The sequence below is a fragment of the Apis cerana genome, linkage group LG12 (genome assembly GCF_029169275.1).
Source record: "Apis cerana isolate GH-2021 linkage group LG12, AcerK_1.0, whole genome shotgun sequence".
NCBI lineage: Eukaryota > Metazoa > Arthropoda > Insecta > Hymenoptera > Apidae > Apis > Apis cerana.
Genome location: NC_083863.1, coordinates 9,999,069 through 10,019,847, shown reverse-complemented (window position 1 = coordinate 10,019,847; position 20,779 = coordinate 9,999,069). Strand labels below are relative to the sequence as shown.

Below are 20,779 nucleotides of genomic sequence, written 5' to 3'. Positions count from 1 at the left end.
TCGTTAAATCTAAAAATTTCGATTAATCTGAACAATGAAACGGAAATGGTGGTGGATCCGCGCGTTACAATGACCACAAAATGCAAATATTTCGAACGAAAATTCACATGGAGAAATGCGCCGATAATATACGCGCAAATACACGGAACCGGTATAACAATAGAGGGATTGCGTGAGGGGGAGGGGTTGAAAAAGGGCGCCTCGCATAACGCGTTTGACAGGATGATTTGTGGACGATGTTTCATAAAAGTGTGTACCTTTTCACCACTTCGAGGGATAATGATCGAGAATAAGAACGATAAATACACCCTGCTGTGTTTAAAAAAAGAAGAAAAAAGAAAGAAAGAGAGAAACCTCTCGAACGAATTATCTATCTCGAATTTCGAACGCGCCGTCAAACATCCGTCTCCCCTCGTAAAATATTCAAACGGATAATCGAGATGATAATTATTCTTGGGGGCAGTTTTTATTTATAGCGTTATGTATCGTTCCAATCGATAGAGGAAATCCAACGAACGGAAAGAGAGAGAGGGAACGATCGAACTGCGCCACGGGGCAAATTCACGCGATAATTTCGCGTATTTATGCCCGACCATCGGTCGGGCTCGACTACTGAAAAATTGCCAGCCTCGCGACATCGGCTGCCGAGGATGGCCGCACGGAACGCAATATAATCGCGATCGCGAGTCGAGAAAAATAAGTTGGAAGAACACGAGCGTCCGTTTAACTCGAAGGGAGATTGTCGGCCGCGATGGCGGTTGGCGTGATGGTTGTTGGAATTCGAAATGGTGTCATCTCGAAATTCACCGTTCGCTGGCCGCGATCCCGACGTAATTGAGTCGTGAGCTAGATCGAAAGACGAACGAGTTATCCTCCTGTCCGTCAAACAGGAACGAGGATAACCCTCCCCCCGCGTCAAAATATCGCGTGCCGGCTAATTTAAATCGTGCTGTGGAAAGCTGTTATGAAGCAGCGATTGCTACGCCGTTCGCGATTCTTCTTTATTTCTCTTCTTTTTTTCTACGAAACGATCTACGTGACGATTTGAATATCGTATATTCGTTCCACCGTTGCTGGGTAATTTCTCGAGACGCGAAACGCGAGAACTTTATTACTTTAGGCCGCTTTCGTAAGGAAGCATCGCATGGCAATTTAATGTCAATATCAAAATCAAATGCGATAAAAAGCGTGAAAACGATTTTTGTTCGAAAGAGAGGGAAAAAAGTGAGAAACAACTTACCCTCGATAGTGGGCCGCTGCGGTTTATAGGACATATCTGAAAGAGAGAAAAAGTTGATTAATCGGTTGATCGCGTAATATGTCGTATCGTGCAAGATTAATCGTCATGATTTTCACGATAAGCATCCGCGATGTTGAAGCGATATTCGAGAATTCGATTAAATTTACGGGGCTGTTTTTCGGGGGGGAAAAAGTCGAAACTCCGATATCAGAAGCCTGTCAAAGAGGATCGTATATGCGAACACGGTTCTGCCTTAATTGCGTGCGTAACGAATGCACGTGTTGACAAAATCAAAGTGCCTTCCCCCGGGGATCCCGCTGGCAAACTTTCGCCGACTTTGTCGCGGCCTCAGACAACCGTAATTAACGTTTCAGAGCTGGGATCAGCTCGATCCAAGGTTCTCCCTCCCCTCGCCGAACAACGAAATTCATGGAAGGAAGGAAGGAAGGAAGGAAGGAAGGAAGGAAGACTCGCGTGGATCGAGGGCAAAGCAGATAGACGGGGCAATTTCGAGGAGCAAATAACAGGGAAATTCAGGGTGGCCGAGTCGCGCAACATCCCTTCTCTCCGCTTCGAGCTTCGTTCTCCGAGTTTCACAGTCAAACTTTTAATTATCCTTTCCCGCTCCTTTCCTTTAATGAAGATGCTACCAGCCGAGATGCGAGACCACGCATGTCGCCGTTTCAAATCATCACGAATTGCTTACACCGCTCGAGGGATAAAGACGTTTTTGCGTTTCAAGGAATTGAGCGCGAATTTGAAAATTATAATGTCAGTGTGACGATTTAATTTTCCATCCTCTCAAGGAATGGAAGAACACGAAGATATTTACAATTATAAAATTCAATATATATGTTCATATATATATATATATTTTTTTTTTAAGAGATCGGAATTTCAACTAACGAGTCGATCGCGATTTAAATCTCGCAATTAAACGTACGTCGTGAAGGATTTTTGTGAAACAGCGCGCGCGCACGTTTTCCCTTCTCGCGCTCAAACATCCGTGTATGCGGAGTACCTTGTGCATATATTAACGCGGAAATATCGCCCGTTCGTCGTCCGTCCAGTGATTCATCACGCGTATACATTTACGGTAATCTAGACTACTACGGTGCTTCGACAACACCGTATGAGAAGGGGGGGAAAAAAAACAAAAATGGTTTTCGAGAGCGGAACAAATGTGTTTTAAATCTGTGGCTTTCGTGGACGAGCAACGTGCGTGTACGCATGTGTGTATATGTGTATGTGGGGAAACGACGAAAGGGGAAAGGTGAAAATGCTTGGCGATATGGGGAGGGGGTTAATGCAAAAATCAATGAAACGGAAATATCGTTTTTAATTCATTTCTCTATTTCTCCCTTTTGTTTCCCCTATTCCCCCCCTTTATGCGCGAATTTCGGTCGGTTTGCGAACGAGCGCCGCGTTTCGGGAATTACTTGTTGCAACGGCGACGTAATTACGTCGCGTCGGCGGATTCATAAAGATTGCGAGCACAATTTCGCCTCGTTGCGCCGTGTTGACCGTCGAATTTTTATCCGACAACCGGAAAACGAGCTTTCGTTACCTTGCGCGAAAATTGTTCCTTAATTATAACCGGTTCGTATAATCGAAACGATTTTCTGATACTTGGACTTTTTCTAACCGTGGACGAATATTTGAATCGGGCCACGAATATTTCGTTCGTTCGAAATTTTTAATAATTTTTTTTTTTTTTTACTTTCGCGACACGACAACGAGCAATTACCAGTATTTTCCAGACTTCGATCAATGGGAACAATAACGCTATGCTTCGCACCATCGTGACCATAAATGGGAAAATTCTTCGTCGGACAACTTTTTTAATGAAAATATTTTCGCGAAAATACGGTCAACGAGGATAAATCGTTACCCCTCGAGGGGAGGATTTTCCCTTCGAGGATGTCTCTTTGAACGAACAATGAAAAAATAAATCGACCATCATTCGACAAGAGAAATCCATCGATAAATTCCCTCGTGTTATCCGTTTCCTTGCCAAAAATTCGATAAATTCCCCCTTCTTTCCGTTTCTTTCCTTACGAGAGGCAATCGTTCCGTCCACAATTACGCCACCATTTCTCATTTCGATCAACGGTATTTTAATAGAAGCGAAAAGTCAAAGGAATACCGCGTAACAGCTAACTTCCTTCCACAAAAGCCATTCACCGTCGCTTATGAAAAATTACCCGGGGATGCAAAGAAGCCTTCCGCCATGCAAGTAGTACACGTACACACGCGTACACCCCTCCCCCCGCCTCCCCTCCAGCTTTCTAGGGATTTCGCTCACTTCGTGCCACGCGGCGCTAGCAAACCGGCGATATGTATGCAGCACGCCTCTATGAGAACTCGTACAGCCCCGATATCGCCCCGATATCCCCCTTTCTCCTCGACTACCTACGACTGCGGGTTGACACACATGGGAAACACGTGTTGCCACTCCCACAAACCGAGCACATAGCGCACGACGATACCCGTGCGTGCACCCGATTACTTTCGATTTTTTTTCTCATCCAAAGAGAAAGACGCTGGATATCGATTCTTCGATCGGTGAGACGAGAGGTCGAATTATCGGCGAGGAAAATGACAAGAGAGGCTGCTTTTTTATTTGAACGCGTTTCGCTTCGCCTCGTCCAATCCATCGATCTTTGCCATCTAGAATCTCGTGAGATCACGTTGGATTTCTGATCGTACGAGAGAAAGACGTTGCTGGAATTATCGTTGCAACCAAGGAAAATGTAAGAAAGAATCGAGATTATTCGTTTTTTTGGACGCCTAGAATGTGCGCGATTATGTTGAATCCTTTTTCTAAGAGAAAGATACTAAATATCGATTCTTGAATGGAATTATTCGAGGAAAATGCAAGAAAGAGCCACCGAAATTATTCGCCTCTGCTCGAGAACGTCGATCTTCTAGAATCCCGTCGATTCTGTTTCTCGATTGAATACAGAAAGGAACATGGATGGAGCAGTTATTTCAAAATTTCCGAAAATTTTCCCAACGCCTCGATTCTGAAGAAGAAAAACTTATCAAACGGAATGGGAGCGTGCACGGACCGGTAAAGTAAAGCGTGGATGGAAACTGGATGAACGAGTGAAAAATTGGCAGCGTCTGCTAAGCCGTCTGATTTCGCCCCCCTGTATATTGTCTCCGTCCGTGACAAGGCTGAAAGTGTGTGAAAAGTCGTGGAACAATCGGGGGGGATAAACGATGTTTCCCTTTATTCACCGGAATCAAGCTTGGTTAGGGAGGGTGTAATTTCAGAGATGATTTCTCCCCTCGACTCTCGTCGTTTGTGTCCCCGGCCTGGGATACAAGCTTTACGATCTTCCACGAGCGAAAATTGATGAGAAAATGAAAGGAGAGAGAGAGGCCGTGGAAAACATTGTTATTGTTTTGGAGTGGCGCCTAAATCGAACGGACTTACAGCAGCCGTGTAAACGTCCAACTCGTAACGTAACGAAGCCCTCGAATTTTCGAAAGGGGAAATTTCAAATATCCTGCTCGATACTTTACCGAGATTTTCTTTTTCTCCTTCTTTGCATTCGACGCTTGAGAAAGAGGGGAAATAGGTGATTTTCCACTTCCCCGAAACACGAAACCGTATAAACTTAGGGTCTCCTTTTCTTACATTCTCCTTCTTCTTCTTCTTCTTCTTCTTCTTTTCCAATAGAATTATCGTCGAAGATGATATCGGCAGAGAAGACACGATAATCCACTGTTTCTACTGTTATTGATCGGTATCGTTAGAGAGGATTAATTTACCCTACATACGGTAACCGAATCGATAATGCTGATGTAAAGTAAGCCGTACACGCGAGAAATCGGAACGATGATGTAGTTTGAGCCGGCTAAATCTAAAGTTCATCGAAATCATCTCTATCCCTATTGCGTTTCAACGCCGCCCGAGCAAACCAAAATCGCCCGCATCTATCGGTTACCCGCTTAAGAACCGGCCTTAAATTGCCTGATTAGCTTTCGCTGTTTCTCTACGAGCGATACGGATTGCCGTTTGATCAATTGGTCGACGGAAATAATACGATTTATTAACCTAACACGTTCGATCGAAGAGCGAGCGAAAAATATGGCACGGATGTGGATAACACCTGGACGAAAGGGCCGTGGCTGACGATCCACGAAAGAGAGAAAGAAATAAAGAAAGGAAGGAAGGAAGGAAGGAAGGATTTGCTCGTTCCATCCGAGGTCAAACTCGGTCGAAAAGTAGGAGAGGTTGGAGGACAAAGCGTTGGAACGGGCGGGAGCTGACTCGTTACTCCTCTCAAACTCGAACGACAGCGTGGAAAGGACGGTTGGATCGGGACCATTCGTGTCGGCGATTGATTCGCGCGATATTTCATGGAAAACTTTCCACCGATCAACGGCGAAAAATGAAGAAAGTTTTCTTCCTAACTGCGCTCACGTGCGCGAATATACCTCCGATTCCTCCCTCCTTCGTCGCGCTCTCGAAATTATTCTCGAAAAGGAAACGCGTCGATCGCAATCCTTTCAATCTTCTCCCCTCATCGTTGGGCAAAATTGGAGAAAGATCTTTTCGATGCGTTTCGTTTTAAAATTCGTCGACAAGTTTACATCGGCCAACATTCGTCATCGTCGAGTTTACACGATTCCCGTCTACTCGGAAATTCCATTAACCAGGCCGCAATTAGCCGTGACAACAATTGACACTGATTGTATTAGGCTCGTGTCGCTAATAATTGAAACTGTATCTGGTTGACACCGTGTTCCGCGGATCGGGGGAGGGGGGGGAGCCGAGCCACGGTTATTCCGTTAACATCCGAGTTTTGCTTACCCAACACAATTGGAAAATGTATCGTCTCGATCAAATGGACGCGTGAAATGATAAAACAACACCCCTCGTACGACAGATTAATTTGCCTGTTTACACCCCTCTGTTTACGAGAATTTTCGTTTCAACTTATTTCGAGCAGAAAAGATTTGTCGTTTTCGGATTTCATTGATCGAGAGTTGAAAAAGCGCAAAGATTTAATAGAAAAAAGAGAAAAGAAGGAAGAAGGGGAAGCTGAAAGGATAATTTACGATGTCGGACAAAATACCGATGATCATTCCGACAAAGTACAAACCAAGAATGGGCAAACTTGCGAGAAACTTGCCGCCTAACGCGACGTGTTCGACCCTTTTATTAAGCCTCTTCGCCTCGGCCGGATTCTCGCTAGTTTTCACCGAGGAGAAATTTTACAACGGCAACGGGATGGCAGTTAGCAGCGGCAGGGAGGAAATGGCGCGGAAACGCGCCCCTCCCCAGAACAGTGGCGAAGGAAAGAGGAGAGGGAGAGAGGGAGGGAAAGAAAGAGCACGACATCGCGGCATTTATTAAATTAAACGTCAGCTTCCCTGACAGGGCTTTTCCAGAGGGGACTCTCCTTAGCGACCAACTTCCTCCCCATTCCTTCCTTCCTTCCTTCGTGGAAACGCGAAAGCTGACCGTGTTGGATCGCCTCTCTTCCTATACAATTTTATTCCCCCCCCAAACCTTCGTTCTCTTAACTCCTTTTCGCTCCCTTAACTGTATTTTCGTGTAATAAAATTACGCGGAACAATCCCTAAGATAATTCTCGTACACAAAAAACTCCTCGATGAAACGATCATTGGTGATTTCCTACGGACGAAGCGCATCCTTCTCCATCTTTTCCTTTTCTTACACCGAAGGGAAATCGATTATCAATCCACGGAGAAGAAGAAGAAGAAAGCTCGACGCGTCGAAAAATAATACAAAACGCGAATAAATACGTAAAAACGACGCATCGGCACGAATAATAATGGAAACTGGTTACGGTCGTGGTCGCGACAAGAACGATCCGGGATTGCCGAGGGAAAGGAAGCCGAAGCTTCTTTGCCGGCTTTTTCTTTGCCGAGTTCAAAGTTTTCGAGTTTCTCAAAGCTCTGCGACCGAGGTTCGGATACCGTGCGAAAGCGGAGGGAGAGGGGGCTGCGGGCGAACGAGAGGAGCCGTAATGGAGGGAGGAGGGGAGGAGAAGAATGAGAGAGGAGAGGAGAGGAAAGAAGGAGAGACGAGGAGTTAGCGGGATTTATCGGTCTCGGGACTTATTAACTCCTACGGCGAAGTTAACATTAATCTTGACTCGAACTCGGTAACTTGCGAACAATCCCGATCGCCGCCGATTGCCGCGACCTTTTTCCCTATTGGCTCTCTCATTTCTCCTCCCCCCTCTTCCTTGTCGGGATCGAAATCACTGATCCTCGCCCCCTAGTCTCCCCTCCTCCGACCGACCGAGGAAAGCTAGTTTTGGCCACGTTCCTAGAATATCTTATACCTAGCGAAACGAAAAATTTTCTCGACTCGATCGAGGGGATCGATTCGATGTGAAATAAGGAAGAATAAGGAAGAAAGAAATTTCGAGAGGACGAGGATTAAAGTTTATACTATCACGCAGGAGAACAAATTCAAACACCCGATAGAAAAATCGTAACGATAATCCCCAGTTGGCAACAAGTTCTCCATCGTCCTTCCTTCCTTATACGCTGCAACAACCGCGTACACGACTCGCGCACTCCACATCCACCCACTGTTTCGCTTCCATGGATTTAATTGGGCGTGAACCGTCACGGAAATATTATATATTCGTTTCGAATCGTTTCCCCAATTTAACATCGTTCCAGGGATGGAACTTCGCACGTGATATCGCAAGAACTAAGAAACTCAGCCAAACCGGTTGCCTTTTCTTGCGCGGCCAAACGAGAAGAGAAGAATACATCTGCACATAGGTTTTCCTCCCGAGAATTGTCAACCGAATGTCCGAATGTTCCAACGTTTTCGCTCGAGTGCGAGCGGAAAAATTCCCTTTTTTTCGGCCGATTCCGCATTCCGAAGAATTTTATTGGACGGAGGGCAAACGAAAGGGTTGAATTTGATCGTTCCGTCGATCCTCGCGCAGGGAAATTCAACGAAACCGTTATCGTCCGCTACGCTGATCCTCCCTCGTTTCCCGCCCGCGTGAAGCTTGAATTTCGCGCCACTTTGAACAGTCACGACTTTTCCCCTTTTACCACGAGAACACTTCATGCCCGTGCAATTACGAGCGGTTGGGGAAACGTTTATCGCGAGGAGAGTGAAATTTCACGATGGGCTTCTTCCCCGGCCACAAGGCGCGAAACAGCCCCAATTTACCCGCGGCCAGCAGGAGGATATCCAATTTCGTCCCGTTTCTCCCCCACGGTATTCTCCATCGGTATTTTCCTCGGTTGCGTCGCAGCGAATAACAAATATACTCTCTCGAAAGGGCGACACGAGCAGGGTGAGAGAATCGACGGCTGCATCCTGCGATTTTTTTGGAAATTTGATTTCGAAGTATCGAGATGTGTCCATCTGTGTGTATGAATTTAGATATAAGCTATCGGTACGGAATCGAATTTGGGAGACTTGGGAAACTGTGTATCGTTTCAGAAGCCATGCTTCAGAAAGGGGACTCGATCGATCGAGCTATAACAGCTTCGCTTAATAAATTCTATTCTATTATTATTTTCCTGAGAAAACTGAGTTTGCATCTCGTCTCCAACTGTCATTCCTCGGACGCACATCTCCAAGATACGCAAATTTCACTTGACAAATTACTATTAACTGGATCTTCGTGGAAGGCCTTGAAAATTGATCGATTAGAAGGAAAAAAGAGAAAAAAAAAAGGAAGGAAAGAACTAAGAGGAAGTGATTAGAACGCGGTTGGAGCAAGCTTGCGATCCCCGGTTAAAACCGGTCCCCTCGGTGAACCGTTCCGGCGACGCAGCAAGTTTGACGATCACTTGGCCGCATTAAGGCCGCATTGGCGCACAACATGCACGTTCACCCGGGCAAATTTCACGTAATTTACGTGGAACAAACGCAGCCGGGTTCGAGCATCCCGCCGGATAACGAGCAGATGAGATATCTCCGGCCTTAATACGATCGGCGACGCCCTTAATCCCACGAAAACCCATGAGCCCACCAAGCCTCGAGCAACCCTTGGCGCGCGCCGAGCTCGAGGCCGAGAACGAGGGCGAAATCGCGGGAAACGCTCGTAAAGGAGGATGCGAACACGTGCCTTACATACTGAATCCTCGTCCTGCGCCAAAGCTCCCCAAACCTGCTCGTGTCGTCGCATATATACGTATATATATATATATATATACCGAGTGTCTCTAATTTCATCGCGCTCTATCCACGAGTAGAGAGAGATGGAACTTTTCTTCATCGAAACGAACTCGAATTTAGGATGTTCCTAAACGTTACAAGCACCTTGTTGATCGACGCTCGCGAGTCGAGATCCTCTTAAGATGGATAAGATATTTTCTCAGAGGATAGAGGTCCTTTTCCTCGATCGAGCAAGAAGGACGGAGTATCGACGGAGTTGGATGGGATAGGTGTGTCTTTTGGATAAATGGTCGGCGAGTTGGAAATTGATTGACCGAGTAAAGAGAAATTTATCGCGTATCGTGCGGATCGATTAATTCTCGAACGTGAAATCAAAATTGACGCGTTGAAACGCGACAACTCTGTCCCGAAGCTCGTAGAGCTTGTCGTAGGAGGGGGAAGAAGAGGAGGAGGGTCGCAAAAGGAGGGGTGCGATAAAATTTATATCGCGTCATATAACGGTATCGGCTATCCGCGCCCGGGCTATCGGGCTCGTAACACAAATCTTCCTCGCGTTCAACCACGCATGATACATCTCCCTTGCGATTCGTCAATGTCCGTGCAACGTCCTCCTCCACCGGCGAATCGATTCCTCGTCGAGCATCGTCCCCCATCGAGCAACACCGATTCCAAAAATAGCACGATTTTCGCCGCCATCCGTCCAACCGAAATGATTTCCAGCCAATCGATATCACGATTATTCCCGATTATCGCGGAATCTACCCGGGAATCCGGGGAATCGCTCCATGTTAATAACGCGCGCGAAAAGGAAAAAAAACGATCGGCTCGAATTTTGGAAAATTTCGAGGGAGGAGGGGGTGGGTGGTCGGAGGAATGGGTAGGCCGTTCCTCGCGGTAAATGTATTGTCCCCGGGGACAATGGAGGGGCTGATTGCGAGCCGGTCGGGCGAAAAGTCGAGCCGAAAATAAAGCGAATCGGTGAAACGGGCCTTTCGCCGCTGCCAAACGCAGCCACTCGGAACAGTCGGGGAGATCCGCCACCGAGCCCACCTCTCTTGCTCTCTCTGTCTCTCTTCGACTTTGCTATTTCATCCCTTGTTTGTTCGTAGCCCCCGTCGTTTCGAGCAAAGTACGAGCCGCGCTGCCGATACGGAAATCGGAGGGGAAACGTTGGGGATGGCGCAACTCGCGAAACTCTGCTGACGCTCTTTTCCAACTCTGCGCCATCCTTTGTTCGCGATCGGCGCTCGTGGTCGAATCGAGTCGAGATGGAGAGGGGGTGGCCGGTCTCGAAAACAGGGAGGAAGAAGAGATTTTTTAACGAGTGGCCGCGCGCGGAGTGCGACGCGTGACGAATGGATCGAGAGGGTTTCCACGATTTTTTTTCCCATCGCTAGTCTCCGTAAGGGGAAGATTTTAACGAGTATCGATTTTTTTTCGATTGAAAAGAAAAAAACGAATGTGGTAACAAGCTGCATAGGATCGTGCGCGGATTGAGCGATCGGAAAACAGCGTTAAATTTTAATCTGTAATAGGGAGGCGGAATAGGGATAGCGTTTTCGTCGATTAATTCTCGTCGAGAATACAATTTAGACGTAATTAATAATCGAAATTGAATTTTGTTACGCGCGTATACGTTTATTTTCACGGGTAACCAAGAAGTTATTAATTATTGATTTCACTAATTGGTCGATGATAAATTATATATTATCGGCACCGTATTGTCCTCTACACGCTTTTAATCGAATGCTTCCAAAATTGGTCAGCTTATATTTCCCCAGGGAAGAGCGACGAATTGCCTCGATTTTTTAACGATTAAACGCTAAAAACGAAAATATATATATATATACGCACACACAAATGATATCCACGAGGATAATAAGCGAAACGTTGGAAAGAAAGTGTTCAAAAAGCGTTTCAAAGGCCGACAAGATCCGCGCCCGGAGGAAAATTAAATACGTTTCGTCCTCGTACGGTTTCCCGTGAAGCGCGCGTCCGAGCGTTCATCGTGGAACAAAATGGATTCCCAAGGTGTACGTCACTCTTGTATGTCCACCTCTATTCTTTAAACCCTCTTCTTCCATTTACCGTTCACATTGTAATTCCGTCCGAACGGTTTCGCTAGTGGCAAGTCGCTACGTGCCGGGCATGTCAGATCCGAATATATAAAACTGGCTGGGAGAACCGGTCCACGGGCTTAACGTATCGTCGGCACGTGTCGTCGGCCTTGACGTCGCCGTCGTCGTGGTCGTCCTTGCCATTGTTATGGCGGTCGCGTGGCCGACCGTAAATAATTTGTATCGGATGCTCATTAAGTAAACGGGCCATTCGTATCTGTACGGGGCGAGGAAGGAACGAGAAGAGGAAAAGAGAGAGGGGGAATCGCGCGATCCGTATCTTTAAACCGATTTCGGCCAAGGAATTGGGGAGCAAGGAACGAATGGGGACGAATAACGCGTTCGATTCGTCCGCTCGGCTAATTAGTATTAATTAATCTCGAGAGGTTAGCGAGAAAATGACGGAGCCGCGCGTAAAAGGGAGTAAAAGACTCACAGTTCAGGTAGAGGACGATTCCAGCGACGAATACGAAGATAACGATAAGGAGTACCAACAAGAGCAGCACTATGGTAAACCTGCACCAAGAATTGGCCACGACGTCGGTCTGCCTTCCGTCTTTCGCCCGTTTCTGATCGATCACGCTCGATTCCCCGCTGACGTTCACCACTACGCCCTTGTACGGATACTGGGGAGTCTTTTTCTCGGCCAGGAACCCGTGATCGTCCTCGGGATCCGAATAAACGCCGTACGCCTCGAAATTGTTCTTCCTGTAACCGTTCATCTTCTCCGCGGCGGTCTCCTCCTGATCATGCGCCCCCTTCCTCCCGTAACCACCGGCCGAGGAGGTGGTCCCCAGCTCGCCGATCTTCAACGTCTGGTCGTACGATTTGTCCTGGTAAGTCCTCGAGGACGAGGAGCCCTCGTACTTGCCCCTCTCGTAGCTCTTGGAGCTGGTCAACTCGTACTTGGAGTCGTAGGGCGTCGTCCCTTGTTTGTCGTACGCCTGCTCCTCCTCGTACTCGTACGATCTCGCCCCACCCTCGTACGCCTTGCCGGTCTCGTACCTCGGCAACGTCCCGTACATTTTGCTCACCGAGTGGTACTTGCCCTCGTACTTCCTCCCCGGCAAATCCTGCTGCGAGGCGCACGACAACTCGTAAGCGGAGTCGTGCGTCTTCACCCCCGACTCGTAGCCCTTGGACGGGGTCGGGTCCGCGTACGCCTTGCCCGAGTGGTGATGATGGTGGTGGTGATGGTGGTGGTGATGATCCTTCTTCGCCTCGAGCTTCAACGTCTCCTCCGCGTATCTGGACGCGTACTCGTAATCGGTCAAGTCTCTCGAGTACCGCCTGCCGCCACCCCCCGCCTCCTCAGCCCCGGGGTAAGTTCTGCTCAGCTTCTGGGCATCGCCCCTCTCGTAAGCCGCGTCCAAGTCCGACTCCTGGTACGCCGCCCTCTGATCGCCCCTGCGATCGTACCTCAGGCTATCCTCGGGATAAAGTCTCTCCTCGTATCGGTCGAGCTCCTCCCTGCCGTACCCCCCCCTGCCGTACCCCCTACTCGACTGGTCGGAGTGGTAGGTCTGCTGCTCGTAGGGGGGCAGGCCGGAGGAGGCCGACTGGCCGTCCTGGTACGACGATTTCGGGGTGGTGGTTGGTGCGTCTTGGTGGTACTCGAGGTACCGGGACGATCTACGCTCGCTACCATAGTCCATCGAGCCTTCGACCACGTTCGGCAGTTTGCTGCTTAAATTCTCACCGGTTCCGGTGGACAGCGCTTGGCAGGTCTCCGCATGCTCGACCAAGTTGGGCAGCCTCGACAACGAGCTACCTGGCGTGTTCTCCGTCAGGTCGAGCTTCAAACCGTTGCTGCTCGTCCTGCGCATTTTCAGGAATTCGCATGATTCGCCCCCGAGCGAGCACCATGCGACCACCCGCCGCTCGCCTCGACGACGATCTCTTCCCTTCGATGGTGGTTCAGGGGGAGGAGGGACGATAGTTTCCTTCGCTTTCCTAGACCGATCGCATTTCGATGCTTGTTAGTTGCTTGGGCGAAGCAGTGTTAGTCTTTTTTTGGGGGGGGAGGGATGATAGTTTACAGAGAATCTGGAAAGAAGAGAAAAGAAGAGGGTTAGTAACGGTTAGTTAGTTAGTAGTTTAATCGGAGGGGGAGACATCGCTCGGATAATTCGTTCGGAAAATTTGTTTCCTTCAATTTGTTGACAGTTGTTTGAATTCGATTCGTGTCAGATCGCACGTAAAAGTACAAAGAGCCGTGTATATATATATATATAAATCAGTCTCGCGATAATCCGTGATCGAAAAGGATGGAGAATCTTTAATTGGATTCGCGACGTATCGTAGAAACGCGATCGTTTGGGCGGATCAAGGGTTCCCTTAGAGCGTGCTTATCCCTTATCGACACGATCCCGACACACAGCGATATTCCGTAAGCGGTGTTCCAGATTACGATTACAGCCGTATGCTGCTCCTCTACGGTCGATACACACGACGACAATGACGACGATAATACTCGATCGTGCGTGACCGAAATGCGGCGTTCGCTGCGGCGGGGGATAAATACGTTGGCCTGGCTGCATTCGCTGCCCAAATTTCGAACGATCCACCATGTCGAATTCGAGTCGACCGGTCGATCGACGAAAAAAGAAAAGAATCTGATTCGAATCGAACAGAACTCGGCCGTCCCTCGATTTGCCAATCGAAATTCGAGATAAGAAGAGGCGTTTATCAAGTGGCGGAGGAGGCGGCGATCGATAATTAATTAAGCATGATTGCGGAGGAACGACAAAATGTCACGTTTCATCGAAAGTTCCCCCGGCAAGAATATCGTTTCGGCGGTAGTTGCGGAAACTTCTCAAGTAACGTACAATGAGTGCTCTGCAAACAGTGTCTCGGGAAGAGATGGCGTTTATCTTTCATTCGTACGTATCTTGTGCACGGAAGGACCGCTCTCATTAATGTGTAATAGCGTAATCCCGTGTCGTGAAGGCGCGACTCGCGAGGACCACCACCATCGATAAAACGAAACTTTGTTCCTTCCCTTAATTGAAAATCTTTCGATCGAGCCGCGATTCCGTGGATTCCAATCTGAATTATTTGATCGCCTCGCGCTCGAACGTGACGAATCGAGTCGTGTATCTCTCCCCTTCCTCCCCCTCCTTCTCCTCGAAAGTTTCGCACGTTCTAGGAAATCTGGGGCGAAATTTCTCGTGAAAATTCGAAAAGTTTCGAGAATTTTTTTTTTTTTTTCTATATTAAACTCCTTTCGAGATATCATCGCATCGTAAATCGTCGTGTCGAAAATCGCGAGTGGTATAGATGAACGCGTGGTCGAGCCATATCGAAAACAAAACGATACGCTTCGATCGATCGAGCATTTACCATGCCGCTCGTCTTTCCGCCGTAAAACGTTTCTTCGTCGACTTAACCGTGGTAATAAGTGCGACAAGGGCTCAAAGGAGATCGGCCGTTCCGCATGCAAATATGATTAGTTCCGGAGCGTAACTTCATTTGCGTATATTAAAAGCGCGGATAGTTCACTTTATGCAAACGACGACAGGATGGGCGTGGTGAGAGGGAGAAGCGAAAAGAGAACGGTGGGGAACGAGGGCGGGGGAAGAAGAGAAAGAAGAGAAAAAGAAACGTTGCCGAGGAGCGATAAAAAAGTCAACTGGAGGAGAGATAAAGCGCGTTTGCTGCGCGGATGCGGACCACGAAGGCGAGCCACGTTGATTTCTCTGGTTGGGCCTCTCCACGACCGAGCGGAAAAAAGTTACGAGGAGCGTCGTTGCGCGTGGATCGCGGATAAAAATGGGATATTTCGTATCGATCGATAGTCCGTTTAATCCGATCCGTGCAAAGATTCCACGTCGATCTTTGAAAAAGAGGGAAGCCACAGTGTATGTCACTTACGCCAGAGCTGTCCACGGAAGCCAGAGCTCCTTACGCGGCTTCGTCCTCTTCTACGCGCCGCAACTAGAAGCAGACAGATCAGATCCACTTTCAGCACAAGTTCCGAAGTTGATCGACGCGTTTCTTAGGAGTAACATTGGGAAGAATTTCGAATTTCGCGCGGCAACCGAATTTCTCTGCTTCCCTATACATCACCGCGTTGATCAGCCAGTTAGCCACGTTATTATTGTCACGAAAGAACAGCTGCAACTATTCCACGACCGCCGGCTTCGAATTAGCAACGTCTCGCCGTTCCGTTGAATACCATCGCCCCGAAACTATTTTCGCTAATGAAGGACCGTTAAAACTTTCTCGATATTCCGACTTGCCGATTCCTGCCCGAATCGATATGTATATACGGCCGTTCGATCGTCGGATATTCCAAAACCTGGGCGGCCGATATTCCCCGCTAATAATTACCCGTTCCAGGATTATGTACCACGATCTTCCGTCCGGCCACGCAACGACTTTTGAAACCGACATTATCCTCGCCTCTTCTCCGCCTCCTCTTCCATCCTCGATGGACCTACTCGAACGGTTATCGTATAAGACGAGATTATTAATAAGATGTATTCCACAGGTGTGGACGTTAATTAAAACGTCGTCAATAATTATTCGCTCGTAGCTACTTGCTTACAGCTAACAACTGTCGGTGCGACCTCGGTGTTAACCGGTTAAACCGCACGATAAATTGTTCAAGCGAACAGCGACTAACTTTATTCTCAACCTGGTGTCGAGAAAATTTGAAAACCCTTCCCACGACACGAAGATTCTTCATTATCAATCTCGAATCGTTCGGCTATTCCCAAAGCCGGGTAGATTTCATCGCTGATACTCGATGTTCGAATTTGAGAAAAGGAAAATAATAATAATACTCGAAAGAATAGAAAAAAAAGTTTAAAGTTATTCTTGTATCCTATTATCGATTATAGACACGTATAAACACTAGATGCATATCCCGGAGAAAAGATTAAAATTCGAGAACGTTTTTCGAAATCGAAAGAAAATTCGGGAGATATCGTGTCCCCACTCCCCTTCCCTTTCCCTCCTCGGGGAAAATTTGCATAGAAAACAGAAGGAGGGGGGCTTCCCTTCTTCGCGCTTTTCTCCTATTCGAATGCGCTCGCGGTATCCAGCTTTTATCCCGCTAACGTTATCCACATCGGTCGCCTTTCAATTTCGGACGTGCCGAGCAGTTTCTCTCAATAATTTCAGACGGTCGCAAGAGCGCCGTTCTCGATGGAAATTTCATAGGTGGGGCGAAAGTTCCGGTTTCAAAATTCCACCTTCCTCGCGCCTTCCCTATTTTTCATACGTTTATTCGACAATTTGGCAAGCTTCGATCGACCCTCTCCCTCCTCCCCCGAATGCTTGACCCGAATCGACTCCTTCCGCCCAACGGATGAGAGAAAAACCGTTGAATTATTTACATTTTTCCAGTGGGGGAGGTTCAAAAGTTAATCTTCGGGGTTAATTTCACGGGTGATATTTAAACTTTGTTTCAGATGGAAGGCAAAGGTTGGCGAACAAGTATTTCGGGATATCCGATTTAATCTCGAAATGCAACGCGTCTAAACAGATTCGATATATATTCGTATATGATGTGTACGAATATAGTCACATTTAACATACATGCGGTGTATGTTTGTTCGGGCGAAACTGTTCCGCTACCGCTTCATATCTGAGCAAACAGCATAAACCGAGGTGAAATCTAAAACATATATGCCGATGATGAAAGCGTATTTAAAGCGTTTGTACGTGGAATATCTTTTTTTTCTTCTTTCTTTCTTCCTTTCTTTTTACGCGACAACGATCGAACAACCGAATGATCAAGCTGAAAATTCTAACTCGTTACGTTACATAAAGGGATAAATAGAATTCACGTAAGAGATGAATAGAAATTCGTATCGGGAGGAATATCACAGGGATGAAAATTCGCTACGGCGACGAAGCGAAATCTCTGCAATTTCCACGAATATAAAGAAGAGACAAGTGAGGGGGGGAAAAAAAATACTGGAACAGTACGGCTAATTCTCGGACACCAGTGATTCCAGTTGCACCTTTTCAGAACACGGTGTTGCAGCAACAACGCCGTTCCGTAGGATACGCTGCGACCATATACCTTCATCAAGTCTCTGATGACACACTGATACCAAACTACTGATACTGATACTAATGCATCACCCTGTCGTCAGAAGCTGATGAAGCTGCACCGTTGATGAAACATCGTCACACTTGGAAACAGGAGTGGAGGGGGATGCTTTTCACGGGAAAAGCCTCCGAGATACAGGATTAACTTCCGCGCCGTTGAAAGCCTCAAAAATCTAAATTTCGAGCGGAATACGAGCGCGACGTGGGTTGGGGGAATGTTTCGATGTTCGATAAAACATTCGGCCAACTTTTATGAAAACGCATCGACGGCATTTTTTAGACAGACAATAACGAACAGAGTTTGCCGACCGGATATGGATCGATAGAAATGGGATAAAAAAAAAGGAGAAGAAGAAGAAAGAAAAAAATAAAGAAACGAAATAAAAATTAAAAAGAGGGAAAAATGTGGATTATACCGACGCGTAATTAGGAAGATGAGAAGGGGATGGAATCGTGCGTTGATTGCTTCGATAACCAATAATAATAATAAAGAAAAGAAAAATACGTTTCGTCGATCGAGAATGATACTACTTTATCCCACCGATTTCTACCGATTCGTAAACGCGATCGTTTGTGAGATTCCTCGTATTTCCGGGATGAGTGGTTGCGTAACACGTAATTAAACTGATGAACGAGATAACCGTGATCAGTGTGCAAAAGTTAATCGAAACTGGCAGACGTTGCACGAAATTGATGAACACGGTGAGGTTCGACGAGATGCGCAAAGCATAGAAAGAAGGAGCGGAGACTTGGACAAACATGTTTTGAACACGCGGTCGAGCAATTGGAGAACATCGCGTGTACGAATCTGTCCTCTCTAAATTTCAGAATTAATCGTTCGAAATTGGGTTTGGAATGAACTTGAAAACCCAATTCTTTTGGGGAGAAGAATGCAGAGAAGGCAATAGGAGGGAATTGGCGGGTAATCAGCATCGATGGGGTGGAGGTCGATGATCGAATAACAACGTGACGAAGAACAAAAGAGAGAAAGGTCGTGGTGCAACCCGATCTCGTTTCGTAATTGAGACGGGGAGGGGGACGAAGGTGAAGCGCAGGTGGGATCGATTTTACCCGACCGGTGCGCCAAGTCTTCGAAACTTACGTATTAGGTGCTTCAACTGTAATAGATGCGATCAAACGTTAGGATTACGAGTGGTGCAAGTTTCAACCGCGCGTAAACGAGCGGTGCAACTGCATAAAAGACCCCTTGCCTCTCCTCCATCTGCTAAACAAAATTAACACAGCCGGATACAAAGTACAAAGCGAAGTAAGAGTACAATGTGAAGTGGAATCGAGTAGGACGTTTAAAATTAAAACGTCAATGGTTAAAGCTAATATTTTGCCTGAATTTTTTTTTTTTTCCTGTTTAAAAAACGACTCGAAGTAACAAATTTCTGTTACATCGTCCAGAGACCAAATATTGCTTCCGTAAATGCAACCATAGTGTGAAGCGTAAAATTTAATTCAAATATAGTATTCTCTTATTTTTTACATTTCGTATCTACGTTTATTCAATTTTACGATTACTCGCATCCGTCTAAATTTTTTATTACGTATAAAAATCCCAGATTGTTATTCAATTTTATCGATGAAATATTTTTTTATTTATTTTTATTTCTTTTTTTTTTTTTTTTTTGAATTTATCCGCGAAATACACGCAGATCTATCGTTTCCAAACTCGTATTTAATTTTACCCGTGAAATTTCTCTTTATTTTTATATTTGTCCCGACATATTTGTTCAATTATTCCATCCACGTCATTTGAACCTTCCATTCCAAGTTTCATTCATCTAATTTATCCAAACAAAATCGAATCTTCCCTATAGCTATAAAACCATTCCCTCCTCTCTCCAGCGACAATTATTTCTCCCTTCCACGCCCATCTTCATCCATTGCTGATGAAGATTCTTCACTTTCATTCGATGCCTGGAAAAACCTCTTCCATTCCACTGCATCCATATAATGCATGTACATATACGTGGCGAAGAGAGAAGAAGAAGCGAGGAGAGGGAAGAGACAGAGAGAGAAAGCGAGAGCACGAGGGGTTGCGCGCTACGTGTCCCCAATATGGCACTTGTGCGTCCGGCAAAAGTCCTCACTGCCCCCTGGGGCATTTTCGTCCCTGTACAACGTCTCGGAAGAAGTTTGGCGCGATCAACCCCTTTCCTTCCGCCACGTTCTCCGTTAAATAAATACTTGAACAGGACGACGACGACGACACCGCCTCTCGTCGCTGCTCGTTCCGCCTCGAGATCGCGCTATTACGCCTTTCCCGTCCCTCCACCTGCCGCACGCACGCACGCACGCCGATACTACACGTGTATGTACGTGTGGAACAACACGGAGGAGCGAATTTTCTCGGAATTGCACAACACGAGGCTTTGAGGGTGCCGCCCACGCGTTTCATAAAACGAGATCCCTTGATAACGAAATTTATGCAAGGGCGCGATCGTTAGCAGCCTCGACGTTGGATCGTTGGACGCTCTCTTTGGTGGATGCACGCGTAGATCCATACGCTACGTAATTATTTTCTAGCGTGCTCCCGGTTTGTTTTATATTAAAATCGAGTTTAGCTTCTTGCTGTAGGGGAGAGTAATGGAATAGTTTGGCGCGATTTTTACGTGAATCCGTCCGATGGAAATTAGTTATTGGGATGTATTCTCGGGAAATTGTTTCTTCCTTCTTCTGGAAAATTTCGCAAGAAAGAAGAAGGGAAGAAGGAAGATTTTTAAAAGCGTCGGTTGTTGAGAGAGACTCGAGTCCGAGAAAGATAGATAGGGGGAGAGCAAACGGACGTGGAGAATTACGGGAAGAAACGCTCTTCTTCGATTCGCCCCTGCGTAATTAATTAGTTTCGCTGGGCCGCAATTACGCTGTGTTTTCTGTCAGAACGATTTTCTGTTGGAGGAAAAACGTTGGACGGCAACGCAACGTCCCCCTCCGATTTGTCGTAATCCCTTGTGAAAGAGAGCAGAGGAGAGGGAAGAGAGAGGGAAGAGAGAGAGAACGTTTTTCATTCTCGGTCAACAAGCCAAGTGTGTAAATAAAGTCCGGCATTACGCCGACGCTCATCAAATTAGCGACTCGCCAACCGCGGACTCGTTAATGCGACGATTGCGCGATTTTGGGGAACTGAAACTTTACCTCGTGAAAGTGGAACTTTTGAAGAAGTGAGGTTGGTCGGTTGGGACGACGAACGTGTCATTACCGAAATTAAAC

The 20,779-nt window shown here is 46.9% G+C and overlaps 1 protein-coding gene across 16 annotated transcripts in view; it reads right to left on the bottom strand.

Moving 5' to 3' along the window:
- Positions 1–20,779, bottom strand: part of LOC107998399 (agrin) — a 326,392-nt gene that overhangs the window by 214,331 nt on the left and 91,282 nt on the right. For 9 of the 16 annotated variants that reach the window (XM_062083427.1, XM_062083424.1, XM_062083423.1 and 6 more), the window contains exons 2-3: positions 11,934–13,543; positions 1,241–1,276 (exon numbers count right to left, since the gene is read on the bottom strand). In XM_062083427.1, the coding sequence (XP_061939411.1) occupies positions 1,241–1,276; positions 11,934–13,323 (1,426 nt within the window). In that variant the 5' untranslated portion in view covers positions 13,324–13,543. Of the gene's footprint in view, positions 1–1,240; positions 1,277–11,933; positions 13,544–15,370; positions 15,434–20,779 lie in introns of all 16 variants that reach the window. The other 7 variants (XM_062083437.1, XM_062083438.1, XM_062083440.1 and 4 more) reach the window with 3 other exon arrangements.